Source organism: Salvia splendens, chromosome 19 (assembly GCF_004379255.2).
Source record: "Salvia splendens isolate huo1 chromosome 19, SspV2, whole genome shotgun sequence".
NCBI lineage: Eukaryota > Viridiplantae > Streptophyta > Magnoliopsida > Lamiales > Lamiaceae > Salvia > Salvia splendens.
This window is the reverse complement of record NC_056050.1, coordinates 14,762,735-14,779,592: the sequence shown is the minus strand read 5'-3', so window position 1 is coordinate 14,779,592 and position 16,858 is coordinate 14,762,735. Positions and strand designations below refer to the sequence as shown.

Below are 16,858 nucleotides of genomic sequence, written 5' to 3'. Positions count from 1 at the left end.
TTATTGTTCATACTCTTTGGACATGGAGAGAGTATTATTAAAAATGAAGCATAATACTAGTATTTTTTAAGGGTATATCTTTTTTTTGAGTTAAAAATAGAAATGAAGCGTAATCATATTTTTGTGTTACACGAAATTTTTAGAAAGTACTCCTACTACTACTAGTATGCAAGTTTGATTACTGCAACTTTCAGAATTTGGGAAATTTGTAAGCCACTCTATTATTCCTCCTGTTCTATTATGGTTAAGTTACTTTTTTATTTTCAGAAGTTGTATCATAGTAGAGTCATTCTAGTACGGAAGGAGTACATTATCAATTATATGTGTTGTGTGTACATATCTTATTCTAATTGCATCTTTGATGAAATTTTGAAATATAATTTGGATTTTAGTGTTATCTATATTGTGGTTCAATTATAGTTGCCAAATCCAACCGACGCTATTGATACTTGAGGGAGTTTTATTTATTTTATTATTAAAATTGTGAATTATAATTAGTTTTTAAAGTGAATTATTTAAACACTATGCTGAATTTTCATTATAATTGTGAACTGGATTTTTTTTTTAAATCTCAAATAAAATATCACTGATTTTGGCAATGATTCCACAAATAATATCGCAGAGACAAAATGAAATGAAATGAAACGAAACGGGCATGGAGATCCTGTGTTCTTGTATTTTTCTCATTCAACAGTTTCCTTTAATAAATAAATCGATCTTTGGGTATTAGTATAAGGTTTCATAAGAAGAAAAAACATGATCGCACTACTAATTTCTAATCAATAAATAAAATATATTCGTGTAACAAAGGAGTACATTGTAAACCTCACAGTTGAGTTCCACACTTACTGCATGCAAACTATCCAAACCAAATGCTGTTCATTGCCAAGAAGGCGGCTTTTCTGGCATTGCTCTAAACAGACATTAGCTTGTAGTATTAACGTGGGATATCTATAGCCAGTACTTACGGTTTGCTCAGTCGGGTTCGGGTTCCTTTATGATATTCTTGTAGTGCTCCCTCACCAGCGGCAGCTCATCTTTACTACCCGATGGTGACGACACTGAGATATGATGGAACGTCTCCTGGATCTTTGTCATCCCATCATGCACTGGCTCAATCGCCTGGCTGATAGTTAGCACGACGTCCTTCACAACCTGCGTCTCAAAATTGACAACCTACATCAACATCTATGTTTGCAAACAGACGAAGTTCGCCTATGTAAATGTTTCATGATTCATGAATTGAATGGGTAATGGAAAACCTGACCTTATGGCCTCCTTCAACGACAATATCCTGAACGCTTTCTGTTATATTTGTTCCGGGTGCCTCGACCGTGGTTTCTGTTTTCTCGACAACTGCCTCTTCTTCTTTATCACTTTCATGTATCTCAACTACAGGAGTTGTCTCTTCGGTGGTAACCTTCCCATAGCTTGATGCCGGTACAAAATGATAGGGTTTTGCTGAGAAGACAAATATGTGAGCTACAGCTGCAATTGCCATCTGTCAAAGAGAAAAAGGAACAGAAGCTATATTTACTGAAAAAAGCCAAAAAAAAGCAATGAACATAAGATCTACTACAAAATTAATATAGTATTAAAGAAATGCTAAAATGTTGTTGAAGTAGCACATAGCAGTTACTAAGATGCATGAGCATGAATTGCCATGGTGCTCACCTCTGTGCAAATCATAAAATCCTGCAGCCCGGATTTAAACTTTTTCTCCTTTGGCAGAGCACCAAAATTGCACAACAGGACAATGCCAACACCTTGCCACCATGTTGCAAATACAATAGCCTTGAAGCTTATAAACTTTGCAAGCGGTTTTATGGGTTGGAGTTTTCCGTGTGTTACATTGTAAAACTGGATGAGGCAATACAAGGCCCACATCTGGCTAAAATTCAAAACTATTGTTATATATGGGTACCTGATATAAAACAAATAGTATCAATAAGTGAGTGGCCAAGCACCCAGAAATAAACCATTTAATTAAACTCTAACTATTCGCTTCTTTATTAAGTTTATAAACATAAAAAACATACCCACAGTTCCACTTAAATTCTCCGTCACCATACACTCCACAGAGCTCAAGGAGAAGTGCTAAGAGTGCGCAAAAAGTCTTCAAAATCATCTGTCAAGTGTCCAAAACTATAAGCATGTTCAAATAGAAGAACCATAACTGAGAGAAGGATAAGCATGGGAATTTACATATTGTACTAAACCAAATCTTATTATAGAGAACAACTCCTTTCCAAGCAAGCATGGATGAAAGATAAAGTTGCAAAATGTCCCGTGTTGTAGTTGTGAACTCTTTTCCTTTTCGAGCAATGGCTTGCTAAGTTGCTTCTTTGCTTCATCTTCAAGAATCTCCATGACTTGCAGTTCACCACCTATCAAATGTTATTTCATGTGAGCAAATTAATACTGATAATCCTTATGCATCCTATCAGTTTTCTTCATTGAAATGAATAAATGGAAGTTTTTTTAATTGATATGTATTAAAAGTTGAAAACCAAATCTTCCTTTTGTTTTCAATGTAATTGCCAAATTACAATTGTTGGAACATTAGAATACAACGAAGAAAAATAAATAGTTGACAAAAGAGAGCTGAAAAATAGCCTGTCTGAATCTTTCACATCTACAGCCATCCGAATATGCATCCCTTACCGAGGCACGCAACTAGGTAGCTCCCAAATGCATAAAGAGCAAATGCTTCATAGCAATTTCTCAATATATCACAGGCAAGGGACAAGTTTGCATTCCACAAGGACACAATCTGGAAAAGACAGATCATTTATCAAACTATCATAAATAAAACATAACATGTACGAAGCACCGATAATAGGGCGCATCCTCATGTTATAGTACATAATATATATACCTTTATGCTGTTGGGTTATCGTGAAACCTACTGTGTTGTGATAACGTGAGAAATTGCACTTAACATATAAAGTTACTAAATTCCCAGTTAGATTAAGTACACTCAAGAAAATAGAATTCTTGCCCATCGTGGGATTCGATTTGAACCTAGGAGCTGCTTTCATCCACAGCCAAATGTCTGAAAATAGGTATCCTTTCTCACAATGTATGTCCTTCCTCACAAAATATGTTCGTTCTCCCAATTTTGATGTCACCTACTGATAAATGAAAAGAAAACTATATAGGTTGTTCAGTGTTAGGATAATCGTAAAAGGATTAAAGGACTAATCCTTCAATCAATTTTAAGTATTGCAGATCCAATTTGTTATGTCCTCCTTTCATGAAAGGCTATGCTGAATAGTGCTACAGTATAATGCTCATTTTTCCACAAAAAATAATATTAATACTAAGACCAAGTAACCAAGAATACACTTACTGATTGGGTTGCATACACTGGAACTATAAAGATAACAGCAACAACCCATTTTTGCTCCTGGAGAAATACTAGCACGAATTAGTGAGGAAATTTACATCCAAATAAGACATACCACCATAGTTATAACAGTATTACTCTATGATTAATGCAGGATATTTCCCATTGAAAAATCCAATTCTGCAGCTTCTGTCGACCAAATTTGAAAAACGATTTTTATATTCTTAGGGGGGGATTTACTTTTGAGGAGTATATATTATTGAGCACGTGAAGGATAAGCAATGGACTAGCAAAGCATATTTACTTTATCAATCTTCCTACTACTGAAATTGAACACCGTAAACACCGTAGATAGATTAAAATACATGAAAAAAATATATCAAAGGTTTATAGACATCCCAAAAATTTCAATCTATGTTAGTAAACAATGGATCCTGAATATGACAGAATGGAGCAATTAAGATAAACACGTTGCAGGTGAGACTAACCGAAGGTCTGGTGTACCAGCGGAGATGCTGGAAAGTTAGGAGAAGTGAAAGAAGCAATGCTACAGAAACAAAGCAGGCAGCAAGGCATAGTGCTGGCCAGTAAAGATCTGTATAAATGTCTCGATACACAAACAAGTAGAATTCCATTCCACTTGCATCTTCTGCTATGCAATTTCAAATTCAATCTGCCAATACGAGAATCCAATACAAACAAATTATGATTGACAAATGAGTAGAGAGTATGAGCAAAAAAAACAAAATCAATCAGCAGAAAATCACGAACTCACTTCTCCAACATACAATGGAGAGAAAACAAAAAAGGAATTCGAAATTAGAGGAAAAGAGAAGGAAAATTGAGTAATTATCATCATATCATTCTCCAATCGTAATTCTAGCTAGGGATTGGAAAAAGCCCCTTGTAGAACCCTCTATTTCAAAATCTCCTCCAAATCTCACTTATTTACAAAATGCAATACCGAAACGAAGCGAGAAGACGAGAATGCGAAAACAAATAAATGGTGTGCGTACTTACTGTTGGAATTGGGGTAATCTATGGAAGCATTAACAATTGCGAAAAATGGATTGGAAAAGGGAGGTGAAGTAGATCCAGTGGGATTAGTCGCAGAGATAGAAGCATGCAGAATATCAACACGTCTCAACAAAGGTGACACGTCTCTATGTTTTCCTTTCATTAGATCTGCCCGTCAGTTGCCAATTGCGCTACACCCCTACGGGCAAAAAATATGTTTTTGTTAAGGATTGAATCCTAGACATCTTAGTTATAAATCCAACAAAAAACCATTGAACTACTACATTTTATGTAAGAAGATGGGTAGGGGTAGGGGTAGGGGTAGGGTAGTATAACCATCCTATTTTATACCTCCATCAACTACCAATACTCCCTCCGTTTCACAACCGTTGAGGTGTAACTTTTGGGCACGGAGTCTAAAAAAGATGTTGGATGTGTTAAATAAATAGTTAAAAAGTAAGAGAGAAGAAAAAGTAGAGAGAATAAAGTATAAAGTGAATAAAATAGAGAGAATAAAATAAGAGAAAGTAAAGTATGTAAGAGAAAAAAGTTACCATATATGGAAATGACTCAACTATGAAGAAACTTCTCAAAATGGAAAAATGACTCAACTATAGTGAAACGGAGGGAGTACATTATAACTCCATTTTTAAATAAAGATATTTAAAGATCTACGTGGAAATGATAAACCTCTACGTGGAAAATGATATGCGAGCACCATCGCTCAGCAGTTTAATGTATATAACTCAGCACTTTCCCACATAAATAGTATTTGATCTTTATTTTATATCATTTTTAGTACTTATAAATCACATTTTTTATACCTGATGCGATTTTCGTCCTCTAAATAAATACATTTTTCCATTAGTGTTATAGAAGATATTTTGGGCATACACAAAACTAGTACCAAAAGTGATATTATAATATATTCTCATTCTCCTCACTCTTAACACTATTATTACTTATCAATATTAATTTTATTATTTTGATGTTATAAATTAATAATTAATTTATTTTTTAATATCATTCAAATATACTTAATTATAATTATAGTTATAATTATATTTAATTATTATAATACTAAAAACTAGTAAGTAAATAATAAATAATTATAGTATAATTATTTAAATTATGAATCATATAATATTATATAATAATAATAATAATAACAATTATTATTTTATATTAAATTAATAACTAATTAATATAGTCTTAATAAAAATTGTAAAATTGTGAATTGTATTATTTTTATTGACACATTAATAATTTTGTTGATATTTTTTGTTTTATATTTTTCTATATAATTGTGCATCACCGGATTTTTTTATGTACAATTGTTAAAACCCAACGGAACTTTGGTAGTCGCTACTGTGCATGCCCTGTTACGAATGAAAGAATTTTATGAAACTGAGTTTGACCCGTGTGTATTTAAACAATTTGGGAAGTTCTAACTCATATTAATATTAGTAAAATATTTTTTTTGGAATTATATAACGAAAGAAGGATGCGAAAATCTGAGGTGATGAAATAGAAACAAGGATGGAGATAACATAATAAGCCAAGCCACCGCTCCGCTGTCGCTGTCCTCCCAGATTCACCTATACTATATTTGGGTTTTTCCAAAGAGAGCAGCCGCGTATGGAGGAAGAAGATGCAGGGGAGAGAGAGGGAAGGGGGAAGGACAGCAGAGAGAGGAATAGAGGAGGAATTAGGCCATCCGTAATGCTGTTTCTTATCCGTCTCTTAACCGTCTCATCTTTTAACTATTCATGGGCCCCACTGTACTTTTCACTCCATCTCTTAACTAAGAGACAGCACCTGCAACTAGGGCTGGGGAAAAATATTGAAAAAATGATATATCGCTCGTATCGTATTGAAAAATATCGAAAAATTATCGGATTTTCGATATATCGTAATTTTCGATACGAAACGATACCGTATCGTAAGTTTTCGATACGATAACGATATGAATTTTCTTATATCGCAATATATCGTTTTATATATCATTTTATATCGAATATTCGAATATATTGTATATATTGAAACATATTTGAAATTATAATTTTCGATATACAGGTATTCGATACGATATCGATATTTCGATATATCGATATATCAAATTTCGGTACGATATATAGAAATATCGATACAATAACGATATTGATATTATCCATATCGAAAGTTCGATATATCGAAACTTTCGATACGATAACGATATGAAATTCTTTCATATCGATATTTTCGATACGATATACGATACAATGTTTTCGATACGATATCTCGTATAGACCCACCCCTACCTGCAACCACCATCTCTTATCCATCTCTTAACCATCTCATCCCTTAACTATTTATTCAATTTTATTTTTTATTTTTATTTCCAACAAATTCAATTAATAAAAACACACTTCATTAAATAAAATAAAATTACAACTTAAAATCATAAAATAAAATACATAATTAAATTCGTGGCAAAATAAATAAAAAAAGACATATTTAAAATACAAATTTATAGAAATTATAAAAACTACTCCGCCGGCGAATCATCCCCCGAAAGCGGTGGCGGTGCACCGAATGGAGGCGGAATACCAGTTGTCCCACCAGATACACAATGCCGGCATGATGGGCTTCATATTGGGCGGGCGTCATCCGGGAAGTGTCCGCCATCGTGGCGGTGAAGTACATGGACATTAGGGAGGAGGGCGGCCCTTGGGAACCCGACTGGCTTGATTCGTCTCGGCCCCTCCTCCCTTTAGCCGCCTTGGTCCCTTGCGGCCGACGGCGCACACGAGAGGACCCCCCTGCATCGTCTGTCGTGCCCTCAACCTCCTGCGAGGTAACCTCTTATGCGGCGCTGCCTGAACCGCCCCCACTAGACGAGTATTGGCCACTCATCGTGTGCTTCGTGCGTTTCGAGGTCGAGCCAGTGCTGGACTGGACACCGCCGGCCCACCTTTCGACGTCTTTGACGGCCTCCCAAATATCGACATGTTTGAATTATTTGTCGTTGTCGTCGAAATAGACTCGCAAAGCCGATCTCAGAATGTCGGCTCCAGTGGCTCCGCTTTGGTAATGAGGCGCTTCATTCTTGTAGATGCCACAGAATTTTTTGACCTCTCTGTCGACTCGGTCAAAATGACTTCAGAGCATCTTCAATGTGCGACGGCAGGACCCTTTCGGCTTAATCTCGTTGTAGGCCTCGGTGACCTTTTCCCAAAAGCACTTCCGGGATTGTTGATTCCCGACGATGGGATCGTACGATACGTTGATCCAGGCATTGTACAGAGCCATCGTGTCCTTGCGGCTGTACAGACGACGGCCTACATCCTCCTCCTCCTCCTCGGCCGCCTCCTCCTCTTCCTCCACGGCGTCGAATGCCCTGGAGCTTCCACCGCCTCGTCCTCCTTCCGGATTGGGTTCTTCCAAATAATCCTCCCTAATTTAAGATAATCCCTGCGAATACCTCGGGGCGGAGGGATGAGGGTATGCATCCACATCAAAATGGGGCGGTTGGTACCCAGCCGGCGTCGACGAGCCTTGGGTGCCCGGCGTCGACGAACCGGAACCGGAACCACCCAAGAAATTGTACATGCCCCCACAGTAGCCAAACACGTTGATGTCAAACCCGCCGGAGCCACCATAGTTTCCGTCGCCGGACATTTTGTGCTGAAAATTGGAGAGGTTAGATGAAAATTGGAGAGGAAATAGAGATGATTTAGGAAGAATAGATGTGTGTTTGTGTGTATAATGAGGATGAAATAGGAGTATTTATAGAGTAAAAAAAGAAAAATAAATAAATAAATAAACGGTCGAAAATGGTAACATTATAGTTTGAATTTTTAATTTTTTTTTATTAAATTCGGATTTAAAAAAAAATAATTTATTGCGTCAGCGTGACTAAGCTCACTCGCGGGTCGGCGAGTGGGCGTCACGTCTAGCGCCAGCGCGTGCCACGTCGCGCGGGCACGTGGCTAGCTGGCGCGCCAGCCGTCTAGGTGGGACGGGCGTCTCGGCGAGACCGGGACGAGACGGGACGCTGCAACGCGTCTCGCTGTCGTCTCGTCTCGGAGGGACGAGATATGAACCCGCGCGACGCGTTGCGGGTGCTCTTATAAACAGACCCAACGTTTATATCCCCTTTTTTATTTATGTGATTAGGAGCAGTTAGATAATTTGATTTCTTATTTAGGGTGATTATTAGTTTAAGAATATATTATTACTTTTTCTATCTCTAAAATTGTTTTAAGAATCAATTACTACTAATAAAAGTAATTATTCTTCTCATATTTTATTTTCGGTCTTTATGCCAATACGTATTGATTTACTAATAAATCCACAATCCACTCATATTTAATTATAAAATTAATACTCCATATAAAACGATTCACTATCTACTAACTTTTTCTATCATTTTAAATTTACATTTTTAATATTGAAATAAGTCAAAGTAGGACAAGTAATGACGGATGGTTGGAGTACCATATTTAGGTCAAATTAATATTTTAAGAACTTAATTTGTGAACTCTTAGGATATCAAGATACACTGTAATATATGAAGATATTAGTATACTTGTGTATACTAATATTTTCTTACAATTCGCAAATAAAAAATCCTAGATATAGCACTATGAGCCACTAGAAAAGGCCACTACCGGAGATTCTAGAAGCATCGCGTGTCCTACCGTACGCATCGTTAAATTTCAACACCGGCTCATTTCAAGTTCTGATTCCGTCTCTGACTAGAAATTAGTTTGGAGTCGTAATTTATTATGTTTTTTTTTTGGAAAAAGTCGTTTTTATTGAAAAACAACAGCAGTTATAAAAAGGAATGAATTTCAATTGCCAAGAACCAAAAAAATGAAAAGGTGTGCTATTGTTAAAAAATGGCATACTTTTATTACAATTTTAATAAAAATATCATATAAGTATTTAGTAAGTGGGTCCTTTCTAATGCTTATAACTCTATAATCTAAAACCAAGACTAAATCTACACCCTTTGATTTTGAAATGAGAGGATGAGATTTAAACTCACAAATTTTAATAAATAGTAGACAAAATATCAACAAAATAGTAATATTGTCATTATGTTTTCATATGATAATTTTCGTGGGTGTTTTTATATCAACATAGTATATTACAAATATCAACAATATGACAAAAGAATATCAACACAAGTACAAGAAAATATCAACACAGTTTTATTGATATTTTACCTACTAAGATTTTTTTTGTATTTGTTGATAAAATCTGTTTATCAACATGTACAAAAATTGAAATATACTTTATTAAATTTCATCGCCCGAACATCATCGGAACATATGCAATTGAGATCTCGTTGGAATCCTTATAAAATTATCTTTAATATGATATAATCGAGAGAGTTACGTAAATTTAAAGTTTTGAGATGATTTTGATGAGAAAAAATTGCTATTAATACCCTTTAAATTTATTTAATAATTTTTTTAATTTAAAATATAATCAATGTGACATTATTTTAACTACTATATCAACTGAACTAATAGTTAAGATTAGGTCTTAATTTGTGATTGCTAATTAGTTGACCATTTATCATCGAATTATTTTTGGTTACTCCCAATTTTCAATGGGTCATATCAAATTCGACTCCGCTGGAAACTTGGCAAAATTAGAGGAAAATTGAAAGTTTAACAATCCTCGGGAGATATTTCTTCTACTGTTATAGTCTATTTATTCATTTTAAAATGCTAATTTATAGAGTAAGGAACTCAATTGGAGTTGGAAAAAAAGTGTTACATGTTGGCCTAAAAAAAGTGTTACATGTTTGCAATTACCAAAAGAAAATAAAATAAGAAGTGATGCTAATCTGGAAAAGTGTGATTTTAGCAGTCAGGTGATGTAGAAGTGTTTCCAACATTTTCAATATTTAGAACACCCGCAAAGCGTCGTGGAGGTGTCTCGTATCTCGTCCCTCCGAGACGAGACGGCAGCAAGACGCATTGCAGCGTCCCGTCTCATCCCGGTCTCGCCGAGACGTCCGTCCCACCGAGACAGCTGGCGCGCCAGCTGCCACACGCCCGCGAGTGGGCTTCGTCACGCTGACGCAATAAATCATTTTATTTTTAAAAAATTGAATTTAATAAAAAAAATTAAAATTAAAAATTCAAACGGTAATGTTACCGTTTTCGACCGTTTTTTTTTTCTTTTTTTACTCTATAAATACTTCTATTCCATCCTCATTATACACACAAACACATATCTATTCTTTCCAAATCATCTTCATTTTCTCTCCAGTTTTCATCTAACCTCTCCAATTTTCATCACAAAATTTCCGGCGGGTTTGACATCAACGTGTTTGGCGACTGGGGGCATGTACAATGTCTTGGGTGGTTCCGATTCGTCGACGTCGGGCACCCAAGGCTCGTCGACGCCGGCGGGGTACCAACCACCACATTTTGATGTGGATACATACGTTTGTCCCTCCGCCCCGAGCTATTCGCAGGGATTATCCCAAATTAGGGAGGATTATCCGGATGAACCCAATCCGGAAGGAGGACGAGGCGGTGGAAGCTCCAGGGCATTCGACGCCGTGGAGGAAGAGGAGGAGGCGGCCGAGGAGGAGGAGGATGTAGGCCGTCATCCGTACAGCCGCAAGGACATGATGGCTCTGTACAACGCCTGGATCAACGTCTCATATGATCCCATCGTCGGGAATCAACAATCCCGGAAGTGCTTTTGGGAAAAGGTCACTGAGGCCTACAACGAGATTAAGCCGAAAGGGTCCCGCCGCCGCACATTGAAGATGCTCCGAAGTCATTTTGACCGAGTCGACAGAGAGGTCAAAAAGTTCTACGGCATCTACAAGAATGAAGCGCCTCATTACCAAAGCGGAGCCACTGGAGCCGACATTCTGTGATCGGCTTTGCGAGTCTATTTCGACGACAACGGCAAAGAATTCAAACATGTCGATGTTTGGGAGGCCGTCAAAGACGTCGAAAGGTGGGTCGGCGATGTCCAGTCAAGCACGGGCTCGACCTCGAAACGCACGAAGCACACGGCGGGTGGCCAATACTCGTCTAGTGGGGGTAGTTCAGGCAGCGCCGCACAAGAGGTTACCTCGCAGGAGGTTGAGGGCACGACAGACGATGCAGGGGGGTCCTCCCATGTGCGCCATCGGCCGCTAGGGACCAAGGCGGCTAGAGGGAGGAGGGGCCGAGATGAATCAAGCCAGACGGGTTCCCAAGGGCCGCCCTCCTCCCTAATGTCCATGTACTTCACCGCCACGATGGCAGACACTTCCCGGATGACGCCCGCCCAATATCAAGCCCATCATGCCGGCATTGTGTATCTGGCGGGACAACTTGGTATTCCGCATCCATTCGGTGCACCGCACCGCCTTCGGGGGATGATTCGCCGTCAGAGTAGTTTTTATAATTTCTATAAATTTGTAATTTAAATTGTCTTTTTTATTTATTTTTCCACGAATTTAATTATGTATTTTTTTAGGATTTTAAGTTGTAATTTTATTTTATTTAATGAAGTGTGTTTTTATTAATTGAATTTGTTGGAAATAAAAATAAAAATGAAATTGAATGAATAGTTAAGGGATGAGATGATTAAGAGACGGATAAGAGATGAAGAGTTGCAGGTGCTGTCTCTTAGTTAAGAGATGGAGTGAAAAGTACAGTGAGGCCCATAAATAGTTAAGAGATGAGACGGTTATGAGACGGATAAGAAACAGCGTTGCGGATGGCCTTAGAGACAGTTTGACATGTTCTAATTAATATGACTTGGTAAGTGGGAATATGATCAGAGCAACACTTTATTCGTGTACATAATCAACAAGCTGCATAAATATCCATTCATCATAATACAAAATACTACGAAATAAGAGACCAGATCAACGTAGCATGAAAGAAAAATACTTGTAAACACCTCAAACCATACAGAAAAACATCATTTGTGGCAGTGACACGTAAAGGTAATTCATTCAGCGAAGGTGAGCATAGTGATGAGAGACTCGTACTTGGGGAAGCGAGAGACGAGCTCAGTGCGGTTTGCCAGCTCGAAATCATCAAACTGGAATGCAGGCGCGCAGGTGCATCCCACTAGAGAAAAGTGTGCTTCGTGATCCCTTGTGGCTCGTTTAACAGCACCATCAGATGAGATGTCGATATCCTGTGTAGGGAATGCGCCGAACCAGACATTTGGAGGCACCATGTGCTGAACTACTTGATTGTCAGCTAGTGGATCGGGTCCAAGGCATGTAAATTTTACGGTCCCATCATTGTCATTGAGTTCTACCACCTGAGATTGAAAATTGGTATGAGATAAGTAACATGACTTAACCTATTGTTTTAGTACATGACAAAATGAATCGTAAAACCACACTTTTTCAGCTTACAAGATCGCATATCACACGAGGCAAGAATCATGTGACAAAAGAAAGGAAAATCAAATCAGTACTTCTCTCTATATCTTTTAGGATGCATTCTCTTTGGTTGCAAATTTATTTCGAGAAATAAGAAGAGATGGGATAATTGGTTCCCACCATTTTCATCCCATTCCCATCTTTTTGTATCCCTTGTTCTCTAGGGAGAAAAAAACATGATAAAATGTGATAGTATATTTCATGGAGTGATTTATGGAGGGAAAACAAGCTGCCCAAAAAGAAAATCCTATCCTGCCCAGAGAAAATTATCCACAACTTACTGAACATGTGAAAAGATTGGGAAATAGTGAAAATATTTGCTTTCCACCTTTTCCATCAAGAGAATGCCCTTTAAGGAATTAGTAATCTGAATCCAATTAACTAAATGCTAAGATTATTTGAGCATTCAGATATCATATTAGAGGTCGATGTAGACATACCGTTAGGGGTTCTCCCAAGTAAAAATGCCAGACTTCTGCGCAGGGAATGCGGTGGAGGTGAGAAACACTTCCAGAAGGCAATAGGAAGTATATGGATGTACTGACAGGTCGATCAACCTTATCTGCAGGAAATTAGAATCAAGACTAAGAAAAATAAATGAGGAACTAGGACTACACCCGCATTCTACATGTATTAGAATTCTTAAGTTCTAGTATAGTGAATAATAATGATAATATTCCAGCTACAAAGCCAAAAAATTAATGCAGTGGAGCAATGAATCAGTTGAGACACTGCTTTGTTATCATCAGATGCTTGCATGCTTGTCGTGGGGAAAAAACATCCCATCACCAAATCTAAGCAGCGTGAATACAATTATCAGGGATTGCCAACAAATTCATAAAATTGAGTAAGCAAATTGAAACACATTCTTTCGAATTTCAACATAAAAAAAGCACACTTATATATGGAGATTTGATTCACCTCAAAAAGGTTAGTTCCTTTGCTCCACCAAATATCTTCTGAGTATCACTTCATCTATGACTCTGTATAGTGTATACAACTGTACATTAAGTTGTGTAATTTTAGCCCCTACAACTTTCCCTTTTACACTTATTGTATCACCATTACAACTTCTACTCAAGGGAAAAATACTAAAATAATTGCTGTTGGCCTTTCATAATATTAGGAAAATCATTCTATGAAACATCAGCAAACACTATCATCACTCATAAAAATAACAAAAAAAGGGAAATTTAATAAATTATAAAAACACAAATAAAAAGGGAAACTCAATAAATTATAGAAACACAAACTGGATAAGCGATAATAGAGTTTGGGGGGTGAAACGAAAGTAACTCCAGTTCATGGTGGATTAACAATCCACTGCCTTGATCCACTTGGCTATACCAATATCTGACTCTCTACTAAAAATTTATATTACTGCATCAATGGAAAACAGCTTAACCCCTGAAACTTTCTACAGCCCCAGGCGGCGAAGAATCAACATTGAGGGTGATTTGAAATTTGAATTGAAAAAAGGGAAGGGAAGTTTGTCTTTTAATTGACAAAATTCTAATAATGCGTGAGCAATGCAAAAAAAAACCCATAAAAGTTCATAGAGTTCCAACTTTTAGTTGCATAGCACTGCTACAGTAGTACCATAACTTATGCATGGAAGACAAAACAATCATGGGCTACTAACATTTTCCTCAAGACTTCATAAAATATTATATACACTTCATATTTACTACTATAATCCAATTTTTAACTTGAATTTTAACAAATTCTGCGAGATACAGTCACTCTTGCAGGTTTAACCAGCAGAGAGAGGAAGTAAATGCAATTGACTTTAGATGGTTAAAAATATATGGTTGGCCAAGAATTTCTCAAAATTAAATCTCTAGATGCCTAGATCAGTTGAAAGTGAATCAAGTGATCAAATGCTCTACTACCTTTTGTTGTTTTAGCCTAGGTGAAAATGGACTAAATGATGCCGACAGCATTCAGCATGTGACACTGGTTTAGATGTACAAAACCATCTATAAAATTGGGAGATGGGTACTCGACTCAGAGATGAGACAACATACTTTGATTTGTTTAAGAGACCTATGCCATGTTAAGTCCTAACCTGAGTTTCCAACTGACAAGAGTGGCAGAGTTCCAGATTTGGAATTGGTTAATCTAATATTCTTGATTAATACGGTGTTTCAGTATCTTGAGTTTGATTGAAATTGATGCAAAAGAGGACTGAACCTATCTAAACTGAACATGGTTGATCCCATGATCTAAGGTCACGTATTTTTACCTCAATACTAAAAAATATTTCACTTTCAATGGAATATGAATCAAGAAAATTTAGCTCAAATTGTATCAAGGGTCTTGGGCCTTGTATCTATTTTTATCTATCTAGGCTAATGCTAAAATATGAATGCCCTGTCTGTGTTCAAGTTCAGCTCATTAAAATGTTTGCACACTTTTAATGTTAAATACTGTCTTCTGTAGCATCAGAAGGGTCTCTTGGAACATCTAACCAATTAGTATTATATAGGTCTCTTAAATTGTAAAAACACTAGTGAGCGCAGGTGGCAAATTTCCCATTCCCAGTATACACTATACAATGTCCACAGTCTGATCTTATAAGTTCTAAAATGTGATTCTAAAGAGATATAACCTTGGTTGATCACATCATTGGAATTTTGCCGGTTCACTACTTAATACATTGAGATCATCGAATAATCTAATCATAACAGATCAAATCCAACGCAAAACTAGAACTACGTGCCACGGGACATACATGTTAAGCAATTGTTCATGAAGCTCCATAATTATAAAAAATTACCATTCAAGTTATTGACTTCAAGTCTTCAACATAAAGCTTAATGAAGGCATAGTTCATTGCTAGTACTGTTGCTACATCCAACAAACCGGCGTTTCAACGAGCTTCATGCTTAACACCAACACCAATAAAAGTCAATTGATGCATTGAATAAAAAACAAATTACAAATCAGCTTAGAAAATTACAGCAATTACGAAGACCTAAAACAGGGAAAGCAAGCCCACCGACATACAAACGCAGGCTCATAAACAACAAAAAACAATAAAAATGAAAATCCACTAAGAAATAGATAAATTCATGCTCAATTTAGGGGATGTAATTTGAGACGAAAAGAGTGAGAAAGCGAGGGTCGAAAAAAGTAGAGAAGAGGTTACATTGTGGTGGGAGATGAGATTTAGAGAGGTTAACAGAGGTGTCTCTGAATGTTTCAGAATAAAACCCTCCTTCTGGATGAGGTTTGAGGTTGAGCTTTGCCACGACTTGAGAGCTTTTTGGTGGTGTTGATCCCATTTTCAATCTCTTGCTGCTCTTCACTCCACATCCATTCTCTCCTATTTATATGATGCAACTGTACCACCTACTTCACCATATCTCAATTAATTCGAGCTTCATTCCAAATCAGACCCTCTTTTTTTTTCCAATTACAAAATGTAATGGTAATGTTTTATTGAATGAAAAATTAGAATATTCTAAAATATTTGAGTTAATCCTAAATATGATGATAAAATTATTTCACAGTGTATCTTATTAATAATTTAAAATAATTATTTTTTGGTGTGTCTAGTTAATCATAATTGCATAAAGAGAGAAAAGTAAGGAGGAAAGACAATTTGTAACTATGATTGGGATACACCACATGAAAATATTTGTAACTATGATCTGCTGGTGGAGGGACACCTCAGGGCTCTTGTACCCCTGCAGAGACTGCGCGCTGCTGCTTAGGGAGTGGAGGGAGAGGTGTTAGAAGTAGGGGTGGGTCGGTACGGTATACTGTACCGACCGTGTCATACCGCATACCGTACCGGAAATTACGGTATGTCAAAATTCCATACCGATACCGTACCGAATTTCCGTTATACCGGAGCCGTCTGTGTCATACCGCATACCGTACCAGAAATTACGGTATGTCAAAATTCCATACCGATACCGTACCGAATTTTCGGTATACCGGAGCCGACTGTGTCATACCGCATACCTTACCGGAAATTACGGCATGTCCAAATTCCATACCGATACCGTAAACCCTATATAAATGTAATATATATTACATTTATTTTTTTAAAATTTTAGAGAATTCTATTTTTTAAT

At 36.9% G+C, this 16,858-nt stretch overlaps 2 protein-coding genes across 3 annotated transcripts; both read right to left on the bottom strand.

Moving 5' to 3' along the window:
• Positions 1–726: 726 nt before the first annotated feature.
• LOC121778404 (protein LAZ1 homolog 2-like) lies at positions 727–4,478 on the bottom strand. Of its 2 annotated transcripts, none has more exons than XM_042175755.1 (9): positions 4,370–4,478; positions 3,838–4,022; positions 3,353–3,409; positions 2,665–2,773; positions 2,206–2,387; positions 2,040–2,128; positions 1,675–1,924; positions 1,268–1,501; positions 727–1,155 (listed from the first exon to the last, which is right to left on the bottom strand). In XM_042175755.1, the coding sequence occupies exons 2-9, from the start codon at positions 3,982–3,984 to the stop codon at positions 976–978; spliced, it is 1,248 nt and encodes a 415-aa protein (XP_042031689.1). In that variant the 5' UTR covers positions 3,985–4,022; positions 4,370–4,478; the 3' UTR covers positions 727–975. The 2 variants fall into 2 exon arrangements, with proteins under 2 accessions (XP_042031689.1, XP_042031688.1); XM_042175754.1 differs by lacking the exon at positions 4,370–4,478 and adding an exon at positions 4,125–4,242.
• Positions 4,479–12,148: 7,670 nt separating this feature from the next.
• On the bottom strand, positions 12,149–16,162 carry LOC121778418. Its single transcript, XM_042175772.1, has 3 exons — positions 15,925–16,162; positions 13,214–13,335; positions 12,149–12,649 (listed from the first exon to the last, which is right to left on the bottom strand). The coding sequence occupies exons 1-3, from the start codon at positions 16,058–16,060 to the stop codon at positions 12,329–12,331; spliced, it is 579 nt and encodes a 192-aa protein (XP_042031706.1). The 5' UTR covers positions 16,061–16,162; the 3' UTR covers positions 12,149–12,328.
• Positions 16,163–16,858: the final 696 nt, after the last annotated feature.